This window comes from Pinus tabuliformis, chromosome 4_2 (assembly GCF_031772625.1).
Source record: "Pinus tabuliformis cultivar Carrire ecotype Pingquan chromosome 4_2, CPIR1, whole genome shotgun sequence".
Lineage (NCBI taxonomy): Eukaryota > Viridiplantae > Streptophyta > Pinopsida > Pinales > Pinaceae > Pinus > Pinus tabuliformis.
Window position 1 is genome coordinate 276,790,614 of NC_142304.1, and position 14,272 is coordinate 276,804,885.

Here is a 14,272-nt window from a genome sequence, read left to right on the forward strand (position 1 = left end):
TGCTGCCTATAACCATAAATTTATTGCGGAAATTTAAGAGTTTCTTGAGTGGGAGGGTCGATATCAGTTGTGGGCAGTGTGGGCCGAATTGCCTCAAAGGAGTGTGAAGAGACTGGGCATATCAGTTTCCGGTTCGCTGAGCGTATGATTCAATGATTGGTGCATAATTGATAACAATAACCAATATAATTCGCTGGGAACAAAATTCTGAGGCCGCATCCCCCTTCACATTGCAAATTAATTTCGTGAGAGGCCTGTTTGCACATTGTTGGCCAGCATATCATTGTTGCTGTAGCGATGGGACTGCAAGCCCAAACTTGTACATTGGTCACCTGTGCGATTAGATCACAGCCAGAGTATTTAACTGTTGTTGCATGAATCACTAGTTGGCTGAGAGATTAAGGTGTGGATGTTGACTGTCAGTTAAAGGCCAAGCTATTATAGTGTCATATTGAATCATTTCTCCGGTTCAGTTGTTCCTGAAGTTATTTATGAAGGGTTACATTCCAGAAGGTGCAAACTAGTTAACTATATGGCTGTAGAAGGTTTGTGACAGAGGATTTGAAGAGGTATTAAATATTAGTGACAGGACACTGCTAAAATCACTTGGGAAGATGATTAACATCTTGAAGAATGTCTTGCAGACTTGTATATCAGGTTCCTTATTATTGTGCCATTGTTGTTTTCAATTAATGCATGACGTCTTAATGAATATTTCTTACTTCAACTCCAGGATTTCCATGCATGTACATTTCAACAAAATAAACTTGGTACACCTGCACCCATATTCTAGTTGTGAAGACTTTGCTCTTGGTCATTAGTAGTGAAAGCTTGCATGCCTGAAAACCATTCATCAGTATCTACTAGAATCCATCAAAGTAAACTTTGAATTCTTTTCCTGTTGCATTACTGGTAGTTGATTACGTACTTGGCTTTTATATTACACTGTTGCTATTGGTCTATTGTCTAGGGAATGTCATGAGCTTATTTCTAGTAGGTAGAAACTGATTGTTGTTCATTAATAGATCACCAATGTTTGGCATTGTTGTCTAGAGTTTTGCTATCTTTACATGTTGCTAAATGATGGAGTTTTTAAAACACCTCTTAAATCCACACAACAATACATCCATGGACTGCCATATAGACCAGAAAACAAAATTGAACAACAGACCTTTTTCAAGAGGGATTTATGCCATCCTTCAGAAAAAACAACCAAATGATTTTCAAAAGAAGCTGGAGATTGGGCACAAAATATTTGCACTTGGAACAGATTTGAGGCACATGAGGGTCACATGGAAAGTTCTTTCCAAACTTGATGAACTAGATGCCTTCCTTTCCAAAGTCAGTCAGTTAGAGGGGAAGAAGTTGATGTGGGCTTTGAAACCAACCATGCTAGCTTTAATACATCCCAAGTTCTTGGAGGAACCTTGTGAAGGGGTTAGACTTCTAGTTGTATCTTGTCTCAGTAACATCATGAGACTAACTGCCCCTATAGCTCCTTACAATGATGATGTTATGAGGAGAGTTTTTAGACTGATGATAGAAACTTTCCGAGACTTGGACAACAGTGCAGGCTCTACCTTTGGGAAGAAGCTTGATATCTTAGGAGGCATGGCCATGACTAGGACTTATGAAGTCATGTTTGATCTTGAGTGCGATGATCTTATCTTGTAGATGTTCCAATGCTTCTTCAACATTAGGAAACATCATTCTGACATAGTCATAGCACACATGCAATCCATCTTGTCATCCTGTATGAGAGGCCGTGATGCCATTTGTCGGGAGTTGCAGTCTTGATTGTTGTCTGTTTGGAGGAGAGAGCAATTGGTCTCACATGCTACTTATGAGTTAGCTGAAAGGTTTGTTGAGCATAACATTGGGCTACTCAAGAGACAATTGACCAGGGAGGAGCTGCTCAGGTTTGGTGGATCATGCAGCAGAAATGAGCTGAGGAGGAAGGGACTTTGCTTCATTTACAAGGGACCTTGGGGACCTGACCAATCATGCTTGAGTGACATTGGGGAGATGACAGAGGTAGAGCAAGAGGAGATTCCTTCTGACTTTCAGGGCGAGGACTCTTCTTCGGACAAGTCAATGGGTTCATACAATGATACCTATGAGGAGCACGAGCAGTCATGGGGAGTTGATGTCAGTAGCCCATATGTGCATCCATGTGTGGTGGAGTGCTTAGACGAGTAGCTAATTGTTCCCATGAGGGAAGGAGATCCGGGACCAGATGAGCGACTGATGATTCAACATAGGGAGCACATAGAGGAGCATGAGACAGATGATGCATAGTGTGCCGGATGGGCCAGTGTTGGAGAGTCAGCTAGTGGCTCATGTTGAGCCCATGACGGAGGATGAGCAGACACCCTTGGGGCTAGCCATTGGAGTGGAGCAAACAAATGTGCAGGTAGTCTCCAGGGAGGCAGTATTTGCAGACAGTTGTCCTTAGGAGATGTTGGAGATTGTCAGGGTAGTCTTGCAAGAGGCTAGTAGACGACAGGAGCTGTTGGAAATGATGGTGCATCCATCTTTGGTCTGACCCATTGATGAGGTGCGGGCAGATGCATAGGCAGCTAGCAGAGCTACAAGACTTTCAGGGAGCAGCCCTCTCCAAGAGTATATAGATAGGGCTTGCAGCACAGTGTGCCCACTTCTTCCCATTAGAGGGAGGAAGGCAAAATTTCTCGGACATGTTTTGATTGACTAGGTAGAGCCTCAGGAGTTGAGCATGGACCAGTTTCAACATAACAGACGTATCCCTTGCACAGGTGTCCATACATTAGATTGGCGGGAGATCATGAGTTGGTATCCTTTTGATGGAGTATCAACCTTAGTTTGGGGCACAATATAACAGGGGTACTTAGATGAGGAGGTTACTATATGTTTCAGTGAGCAGTGGGAGGTGGACCGACAGTTCACCAGTGTTTCCATAGAATTAGCCCTACATCAGCAGAGTGGGGATGACCTTGGCCTATGCCCGAGGTTGGATTGGAGAGAGGTGATGAGCTGATAGGCAGTTGGTGGGGCAACATTAATAGTCGAAGCTATAGCACAACTGAAGCCATGGAGCATTGATGCTCCTTCTTGGTGGCATTGGGATCCAGGTGGATCTACTAGTAGCAGGTCGAGTCAAAGATTGACATTGGATCCAGGTATTGGAGGATCTAGTCATGTCTCAATAGCTTGGAGGCATGACGTGGACCAGTGGTTCGTATGGGATCCGGGCATTGGGTCTCAGTTGCGTTGGGCCACCAGATTGGTCCATAGATTTGGATTGCTTGAGGGCAAGCAATATTGGGGCGGGAGGACTATCATGTCCACATTTTTATTCTCATAGTACAACCAGGGTGAATTTCCAGGGCAGGGGATGGCTAGGTCAGTGGAGCAGGTGTATGTCATCAGGGATCTCGATGGAGTTTTGAGGACTTTTTATGGGATTTTATGGCATTCGCTTGGCATATTCCATCATCTGCACAATTTGCCTTTTGTTCCGTTGCATTCCGACAACTTTCAAAAATCAACGTTATTATTGGGCATAACTTAATTAATTATGCTCGAGGTGGCATTTTGGGGAGATTAATTGATGGAACACCTCAATGTAATAGCTCGTTGGAACCGAAACAAGAATATCTACAGGATGGGATGCTGAGAAGAGACTTCTAGTGGCCAAAGAGAGTATGGTGGGCGATTTTCCATTTTCCTTAGTTAAAAATGACTTTAATTAGTCATTTAATTAAGGAAAAATAATTAATTGGAGAAAAAGGGCCAAAAGTGACTTAAGTGAAATAAAATAAAATTAAAAGGTCACTTGATAAAGTCAATGGAGGAGCTTCTAGAATAATAATAAAATAATAAAATAAGATGCTTCTAGAGGCTTGGAGATCTATCCATGAGATCTATAAAAGAGGAGGAGGAGGTCATTTGGAGACATCTTGGATTTGATATTGTTTCTTGTATGAGAGGTTGAGAACCTGGTTCTCTACTCCATTGGTAGCCCCAGGATGGAAACCCTCAGGTGATTCAGTGAGATTGGGCGAGCACCCATCTCCCCTTGGTGGATTCATTCAGAATCCACAGGTGTAGTGATTGATTTCCTGTTTCAGTTTGGAGGCTGACATTAGCATTATTATCTTGGAGGGCCATTCCCAGCTATTGTATTGGCATCTATTTCTATATAATAAAGTTGGATTTTGTTGCTGCATTTCTCATTGTTCTTCATGTTGTAATCCTTTAATGAGATTTTCGTGAAATTTGTGGGTTTGTTGTTTCTGTCAAATTTTTGGTATTTGGGTTTTTACATGGCAATCTTCTGTTAAGTGAATGAAATTTTTATTTAAGGGTTTGTTCCAAATTTTCCTCCTTTGAGACATTACACTATCCCTAGGGAGGCTTTATTCCATATACTTAGAGACATTGGCATCGCCACATCTTAGAGACCCTATTGTCAACCATCATGTGTCTATACGAGTCAGTCCTTGGTCGCCTATGCATAACACATGGATTATCAAATTTCATTTTGTTGGGATTAAATAAGGTTACCCCTTGTCTCCCACATTTTTTGGGATCTACATTGATGAGTTGGAGCCCTTGGATGAGCACATCTAGGATGATGATGGTTGCCTTCTACACCATGTCTTGATTTTTGTCCTTTTGTTTGCAATGATGTGGTACCTCTAGCCTCATCCTTGCATAGATTCCAGTGACAACTAGGTGACCTAGCCCTTTTTTGTGATCTTTGTCATTTGATAGTGAACCTGGTCATGGTCTTAAAAGCATTAAAGAATATTTTTTTTGATCACTACTTCTTCTTCAAAGGTGAGGAGGTCAAGGTCACCACCGCTTATACTTATATGGGGGTATTATTCATAGGTCCTTGCTTCAATTTGCAACATGCACTCCAACCTCGAATCAATAAGGGCTATGGGTCCTTGGATCATCTAGAGAGACAATGTTTTTAGCATCACTTTCTAGACATGTTGTCCAAAATGTCGCTTGTGGACACTCTTGTTTGCCTCATAGTTCTATATGGATTTGAGGCCTGGGGACTTGGTTTACTAGAGTCTGATTGGGCCTTAGTGGAGAGAGTAAAGACTATCCTCCTTCGTCGCTTGATATGCAAACAGATAGTTCCTCAACCCATTATCCCCCAAGAGTTTGGCACCTGCCCCTTCCTAATGGAGGCAATATTCAGTCTCATAGTTATGGGCAGACGTGGCCGACAACAACACAACGGAATGTTTTCCATTGGCTCTTGGCGAAGCCCACTTGACAACTCACTTCTACACCATGTTTGGAGTTTTGCTGATACAACATAGGGGTGTGACAAATATCCATACTTGGCCTACCATTCATCTGAGTCCATTGCAGAAGCCAATGCTTTAGCTCGGTCTTGATGCTGGTACATTGGAGTAGATCTCCTTTAATTGGTATTTTGCTGAACCAGCTTCCTCTGTTCAGATATTCCTTATGTGCACTCGGCCACCTCTTACCAACCAAACAAGAGATGAATACAATCATTCACGAATATACATACAAGCAATATGTATAGGTCACTTGGATAAACCCTTAGGGTGGGTAATGTCCAAAGATGGCCTTCTATGTTGAGCACTGCTTGATGATGAGGGATAGACTCATTGTTCGTCCCCATTACACACTTCACCATTGGATGCATGTTCTTCAATTTCCCTTAGGATAATTCATAGTTGGCTCTCATTGACTGCGGATTGAGATGGACCACTTGATAGACCATTCATATAGGATCTGTTAGCTATGTCATCTTTGAGAGATTGAGTTAGAGGAGCACTTCATTTTCTGTTGCCCCATTTATTATGAGATTCATGGTTTATTCCATTGCTTGCTTAGGGGGATCCAGACCCTTTCCAGTTTCTTCCAGTACTTAGACCAGAGATGTCTCACCCTTTACATGCAAGGGGCCCTCAGACTTCGTACCCACTCTCTCTAGCCTCCTAGGTCAAATCCTATTCAACGAATTACCTCCTTTATGGTGCTTCCATCAGCTAGGGGCGCCAAGAGACAGGTTGATGACGATATTGTTTCTTGCTCCAGATCAGTGCAGATCAAGGGGACCATCCCTCCTCCCTGGAGACCTTAGAGATGTTTCCAGACCAGATCCCTTACCAGCAGGTAGATCAGATCACCTAGACCTCAGCAACGAGTTATAGAGGCTAGGCGACAATGCAGTAGAGGTTCCAGACACCAGATCTTGCCCCAGCGCTTCTTAAGGGCATCGTACTATCCCGAGTTCCCTCTTGTTACAGCTACCTGCACCTGGATCTGAGGGTTTTCTCATGTTTTTGCACATAGACTTCATGTTTTCTATTTCACTTGTTCTTTATATAGGAGGCATTTTGGTACTCCTAAATCTTATTGACATCATTGTACAGCACAGTCCTATTGACCTACTTTTGTGGTCATTAATATTATTTAATATTATCTTATCTTCAAAGTTATAGCAATTGTGTCATGGTCAAGGATGCAACTGCTTTGATATGTTATTATCCATAAATGAGGGATTTGTAGCCTGGTTGCTTCACCAACATGGATCCTTTACAGAAGTCTCTTTGAATTTTGTTCTCAGGCCTATATAAAGACTCAAGAGCTCTGTCTGTCTTGTGCAGTGTTCTTCATTTAGAAAGGCTACGGGCCCTCTGTCCTTTGCCATGTACAAGGATCTCAGCACTTCTCTGTTCTTTTGATGGCTGTAAGGTTGTTTTTTCAATGTAGCCTCTGCTCCAGATCCAGATTGATTAGTTGGCTCCTTTCTCTGTGGAACCTCCACAGAAGAAATGAGATGACAATGCAATGGCAAATAAACCTTAGTTCTCAATGTACCGACCAATGTCAGGTCTCTATCTCTATTGGATGTCAAATGCTATAATTTTAGGATTGATTCTAAATACATAATCAAACTCTTAGTGCAACCTTTCTGCAATCACCTCATTGCTCATTATTCTTCTGAGAACATGTGAGGTTGGTCTGTTGGTAGGCTTACAGGCAAGTGCTAATCATCTTTTTGTGCATGGAAGGCTACAACCAACCTCTTTGGGTGATGTCAACCAAAAATCCATATTGTGAGAACTCATAAACCTCTGTCATTAACACATCAATAGTTATTCTTTCAAGCATTATCTGGTTACAAAACTTCACCGTGTTGAGTAATATGGAAGGACAAAGTCCAGACTGCTTCAAATCTTTAGATTCCTCACTATTTTTTAATAGAATGCTTAGATGCAAAAATACCAGCATTTGCATATATGTTTGGAACCAGTGTCTTTAGATTATTCTTGCAAAGCCGCATTGAAGATCCTAAACTTGTAAATGCCTGTTGAGCTATCAGTAATTTCAATTTCTAATCCAAATTGTCATGGTCTTCTAAATATGGATGTTGAGTTGATTTGCACTGCTCCATAGTCTCCTTTGCACTATCTCCATGCATCCCTGTGTATTGTTTACAATTTGATTAGAAATTCAATCAATCTCAGGAAATAGATGAATGGTGATCATCCCTAATCCATGTTGGTTCATCCAGCCTTGGAACACCAACCCTGGGCTGATTTGAATAAATAATCATTCTTACACTTTAATATCCCTCTTTGCTTCCATGTTCACTCAATGATTACACATAAACACACCAACCAAATCTGCATAAACAAAAAATACACAAAGGAAACTATATTTGAGAGAGATCAAAAGAAGAGGAAAGTGCAGTGAAACGTTCCTACTTAGCTTGCTACCCAATGGTTGGGGCAATTGTCTAGCTTACTGATTTAATTGCCTAGGGAGAGAGGAGAGGTGTCTATGGGATGTTTGTAGCCTGTATAGCCACCGTACAGCCTTGTGAGTGAGCGTGAGCAACCCAATGGATGAAAATTCGACCAGTAGTGAAATAAAACATTTAGGCTATGAATTAAGCCTACCCAGGTATGGAATTACAGCCCAGGTCAGAGAAATTTGATAAGGAAAGAGAAATTTAGCTTGGAGGAGTGATAAATCTGCCCAAGTGGAATACACTGAATTAGAAACTCCCTAGGTAAGTGCAATAATCAAATCTTGTGAGCCATTGATCTCTACATGGAGTGGAATGAATGGTGGATATCTTAGAGCTGTTAGTGTTTCACCAATTGATCATGGAATACAATTCTCTGAACCAGACTAATAGAAATACAAGTGGCCATTCTTGCCACCATTATACACTCAGACTATCACATCAAACAAGATAAGAGCACTTTTCACACACACAATTTAAACATAGATGTACTACCAATTATTCAAGCACATCCATTAACATAGCCACTGAGAAAATTCATCACACAATATAGAGGGAAAAGCAGCTTCAAATATGACTTAGTTACATTGTCATTCCCGCTCTTAGTAGACTATCACATCAAACAAGATAAGAGCACTTTTCACACACACAATTTAAACATAGATGTACTACCAATTATTCAAGCACATCCATTAACATAGCCACTGAGAAAATTCATCACACAATATAGAGGGAAAAGCAGCTTCAAATATGACTTAGTTACATTGTCATTCCCGCTCTTAGTGTTTCCTCTCCTTTGCCAAAAGACCCATTGAGAGTGAAATTCATGAAAGAAATAGGGATAAATAGGGTGAGGGGAAGCCAATAGCCATGACCCTTCATTTCCCATTCCTTAGCCTTTCTCTTGTCTGCTGTTCTATTTTTTTTTTCATTTAATTCTTTTTCTCTCTCACATTTATTTCATTCAACTTTTACATTTGCTTTGTTTTACATAGTCTGCCTAACCTTCATTAATTGCTGAATCATTCTTGCAGAAACTGAGTCTTACAACCCTTCATGGTTTGATCCATTTCGGATCAATAGAGCTCCCATCTCTTATGGCTTAAGGTAGGCAGGAGATGTTTTATTTGAAGAACAATAAGAATTGTGTAAGATCTCAAGCTAGTTTCTTAAAAGGTCACCGTTAGGTCCAAACCACCTGTTTTTTCGTTTAGGTTCTTTATATATGATGCTTGTTTTATTTTTATGGTGGACATGAGTATCATCAATACTCATGTACTCTTCGATAATACCCATACTACGATTTGTAAATAGGATTCAGATGTTGAGCATATATCCCTTAATAATGCTTGATGGTGCAAACTGGGCTACTATCTTGTTCCCTAACTTAAGTAATAATTGTACTACATTCCACTTTCAATTTCTGAATGACCGTAAGGTACATGATATTGTCACAAGCCCCCAAGTCAATCATAACATTATGGATCAAAGATCACTTGTTATAGTTCAACGTATACTGAAGTGATTGATTTGAACAAATACCTAACTAACATGACGTTACGTAATTCCTTGAAGCCTTCTAATGAAAATCAAGTTAGCCAAGGCCTTGAAGTCCCATGCCCTTAGAAGTCATTCTATATCATTTGCTGCTAGGCATCCTATTAGGTGAACTTACGCAGGTTCAAGTAAAAAACTAATAGCAGCTAGGGGGAAAATCCACCGTTCATGAACATTTGATCCATAATTTTATGGTCGACACGGGGATTTGTGATAATATTATACCCCTTAATTTGGAATTGGATTATATTACACCATTGATACATCTAAGGGACTAGACAAGTAGGTCAGTTCCGACAACTAGGGACTAGACAAGTAGGTCTGTTCTGACAACTAAACATATTAAGGCCATGTGCTTGATGATTGAGATCTGCTTGGAGATTGTGATAGTTGTCACTTCCAAAGTTCCATGTAGTCAATGTCTTTGAAGGTTATTCCTTACTTTTAGGGCGATCATGGATGGATGTTGCTGAGGGGAGTATGCTCAACACTCATATAAATGTTTGCTTTAAAACTAAAACAATAGCCATTTATAGGGAACCTAAATATCCTACGAAGGAAAAACGAGTTAGGTTGATTGTAGAAAAGTCATTTCAAATTTATCCACTGAGAATTCAAATTAATTTGTATGTTCTTAATGCATTGTGTTTACTTGTGGAAAGCCCAAATAATTCTTAACAACTTTAGGGAACAATGGTAATATTTCCATTCATTGTATTCATCTAAATTGGATTCAAACTTTCTAATTATCCAAACATGCAATATTTCCCTATTGTGAAACTTGTCATAGAGAGTTGGATGAAACAAGTTTTGATTATTTTATTTCAAAGAGAAAATAATTTCCTTAGGCTATGGGAATGGTATTGGAAATTCCTTTTTTTGTCTTCTTCTTTAATGATTCTGTATTGAAAGTAAATAATTAATCTTAGTTGCAAAACCTCAAATTGATTAAGAATTACTTATTTGTCGTTTGGTACATTAAATTATTTAATACAGGAATGAAACTGACCTGTAATTTGTTGGCAGGCTGTAAGATCTTAGGATATGTGAATCTGATTTATGTTTATCAAACCCTTGTTTCTGTGCAGATATGAGAAACCGGAGGACAGCCAAACCTGGACCACCACCTCGGCTACAACAACAACAACAACAACAACAACAAAAGTACAGAAAACACCAACGATGGTTGCTGTTACTGTGTCATGCTACCAACTGTACTTCAGCCTCTGAAGGTGGCCACTGCAAGCTACCCCAATGTTCAAAGGCAAAGAAGTTGTGGGCCCACATTGTGAAATGCCATAGTTATGAGTGTGGGCATGGGCTGTGTATAGCCTCTAGAATTCTTGTGTGCCATCATCAACATTGCCGAGATGAACAATGCCCTCTATGTCTTCCAGTTCGCCAAGTGATCATGCAACAACAACTTGCATTGTTATTGTCAAGATCATCATATTCTTCCTCTTCTGTTGGACCCTCAACTTGTGAGGCTTCTTCTCAGGTTAGATCATCACATGGTAATCATGATGAGAGTCCTCCACGCAAGCACAGAAGAAAAACAGAAACAGAAACTCTAGTGTCTTTATCTAAAAACAAAAATAGAATCGAAGGTGGATCACTGGCAGAGCTTTTCACTCTAGAGCAGCTGGAAGAGCATATTTGCAGCCTCAGAAAATGGGGTGAAGAGGTTTGTAAAAAACAGGTTAGTATATATAAAGGGCTCTATTTACTAGTTTCAAATATTTACATTAAACACCCTAACTCTATGCATGGATGCTAAGTTAATGGTATATAAGGTTGGAGTTGATTAATGTTCTATATTTATAAACTTAAAGGCAAACTTAGGGTTTTAGGAAGTGTTAATTTTAGTTAACAATGTTATGTTCTATGCTTAGCAAAATTTACTCCAATGTTCCTTAGCAGCTTAGTAACAATTTCAATATTCACATTGATAGTAAAAGCAGATAGAACATAAAACAAAATGCAGAAGACAAGCCAAGACAAGAGGACACCAGATTTGGCAGATGCCAGGGAAAAACCCCAATGTGGGGAAAACCCTTTGATCAATTCTTCTTATTATTAAATCAAAAGTTCAGCAGAGAGAGAGAGAGTACAAAATTCAAATTGACTTGCCCAATACAAAGTCAAAACAACCCTATAAATTTCTACAGTCAACTGCAGTCAAACTTCAGCCCTAACCAGAAAGTCAACGCTGGTCAAAACAGCAGCAAATCATCCTCAAAGCAACTCAGTCTTCCTCAGTCAAACTCGGCCTGATCAGGAGGATGAATTCAGCCCAAAACAGCTTGGTCAAACTCAGTCAAAGGAGAGAGAAAACTGCTGTAATTTTTTGCAGTCAAACAATAGTCAACTCTGAAGTCAACGCAGGTCAAACAGCCTAGAATTTCTCAGTTTTTGTGCCCAGAGATGCGGCCTAGAAAAATCAAACCTTTGACCCCAAAACACAGACTCGATAAGCAAGTCCTCTGTCTACGCTGGTCAAACCTGTCCCAGAACTCTGAAATTTTGGTCTGCAATTCTGCGCAGAAACTTGTCCTCCTTGCCACACCTGTGAGAGAGAGAAGCTGCCAATGTTGTACGAACCAATCAGATGAAGAGAGAAGAATGTGTGAGTGATGAATGTGCCAAATGAGGTGTGAGGTCTCTTGTATTTATACAATTCGTTGTGGGTGAAGAGACACATCCATTGGGCTTCTTGAGCCTACATGATGATGAGGCCGGTCTAAACAATTTGCACATGTGTGGGCATGAATTCAAAACCACACATCTGCTTGTTTGAATGAGATGATCTTTATATCAATCTTGGACCTCTGGAAAAGAGGAATCAAATGCAATCATCATCTCCATCAAATGAGTTGTACCAAGATGGAATTTGGCTGTAGTTTCCAATTTTAAAACTCCCTCTCAACTAGGGAGAATTCCACCTGCCAATCCATCTGTCATCATCATGCCATCCGTATCATCTCATCTCTGCTCTGCTAAACCATGAAGTAATAATGAAGAAGAATCGATCGAGAGTGAGTCACAAGACCTTACCACTCTCCACTTACAAAGTCAGTTCAGAGGTAGAACCTCAAATGATCCCAAATCAAATTGTTGAACACCATGCATCCTAGACATAGGAAGTAGGTCAATACACGATGCGTCCATCGGTAGTGCTATGGTCCCTATCCACGTTTCCCAACTCATTGGCGAGACGAGAGGTAATTCCCATGAGTCCCGAACTACATGGGTAGGATGTATGCTGGGGCATTAGTAGAGCAGGTGAACCACTCATCCTGCTCATATGCCATAGGAGAAGGTGAACCACTCACCCTACACACGTGTCTAGTAGGGGAAGGTGAACCACTCACCCTACACACATGTCATCATGGGGTATCACATGGGAAGGTGAACCACTCACCTTGTACATAGCGCACTACGTAGGGGAAGGTGAACCACTCACCGTATGGTCGCTCATAGCTCCAAGAAGTACCACAAGCCCCTAGGACCTCCCAGAGCTCAATGTCCAACTCAAGTGGGACCCTCATGGAGGGTCTTTCCATGACCCTAGGTCTCTCTCGGAAGGCTAAGAATTTGACCTTCCCCAAAGGCTTTGTGAGGATATTTGCGACTTGCTCATCAATCTTGATGTGTTGGAGCCTTATTGCTCCCTGTTGTACCATATCCCAGATAAAGTGGTTCCCGATATCAATGTGCTTGGAGCGGTCGTGGAACACGGGATTCTCTGAAAGGCGAATCCCACTCTGGTTGTCGCAGAAGATCACGGTGGTATCCAATACGTGCGCAAATAGCTCAATGAAGAGCTTCATCAACCAAACAACTTCACAACAGGCCATACTAGCTGCAATGTATTCGTCCTCGATGGTTCCTGCTCATCCAAGAAATTGAAGCAGACCCTAATGAGAAGCAACATCCAGATGTGCTCTTACAATCCACCACACTGCCAGCCCAACCAACATCTGTATATCCATGCAGCCTCAAATTCCCGGCAGTGTATCTCAATCCATAATCCAATGCACCTCAGAGATATCCCAAGAGATTCTTAGCAGCAATCTAATGTATGTGATGAGGCTTGACCATAAATTGACTCAATGTGTTCACATCGAAGCATATGTTAGGATGGGAGTTTACCAAGAACATAATGGCCCCGACAAGTTGTCTATATTTGGAGGGATTTGCCAATTCGCACCCAACAACACTTCCACATACTTCTTGAAGTTGAGTTCCATCAGAGTAGACACAGACTTGCAATCCACCATCCCACATCTCTCAAGCAACTTCACAATGTATTTTCCTTGAGAAAAGGAAAATCTCACCTGGCTTTTGCCAGACCTCCAAGCCTAGGAAGTAGTGCATCAGTCCTAGGTCCTTCATCTCGAACTCGGAAGCCAATTCCCTCTTGCATTGATAAATGAAAGGGTCTGCACCAGTCAGAAAGCGATCATCCACATAAAGGACTAGAATGAGAGGCACGCCATTCTCAACCTTGAAAAATAGGTTAGGGTCAGCTTCAGTCCTTGTAAATCCCAACTTCATAAGATAGTATCAATCCTTTCATACTAAGCCCTAAGGGCTTGCTTCAACCCATAGAGGGCTTTCTTCAACCTGCATACGTGTGTCCTTCGATCCTGTACTTCAAACTGCTTAGGCTGTTCCAAGTAGACTTCCTCCTTAAGCTAGCCATGCAAGAAAGCATTCTTCACATCCATTTGGTGTAAGCTCCATCGTTGAGAGGCAAAAAGAGAAATAATTGAATGGATTGTGGTATATCAGGCAACTGGTGCAAATATCTCATCATATTCCACCCCTTCCTTTTGAGAGAAGCCTTGAGCGATGAACCTGGCCTTCTATTTTTCAGCACTCCCATCAACTCCATGTTTGATTTTGTAAAGCCATTTAGAG

At 41.0% G+C, this 14,272-nt stretch overlaps 1 protein-coding gene across 2 annotated transcripts in view; it reads left to right on the forward strand.

Moving 5' to 3' along the window:
- The window catches only part of LOC149169061 (uncharacterized), a 228,999-nt gene that overhangs the window by 28,780 nt on the left and 185,947 nt on the right, over positions 1-14,272 (forward strand). For both annotated transcript variants that reach the window (XR_016259363.1, XM_089427017.1), the window contains exon 2: positions 10,438-11,048. Coding sequence is in view for 1 of the 2 variants with exons in the window: in XM_089427017.1 (XP_089283143.1) it covers positions 10,438-11,048 (611 nt within the window). In the remaining variant the exon portion in view is untranslated. The remainder of the gene's footprint in view (positions 1-10,437; positions 11,049-14,272) is intronic.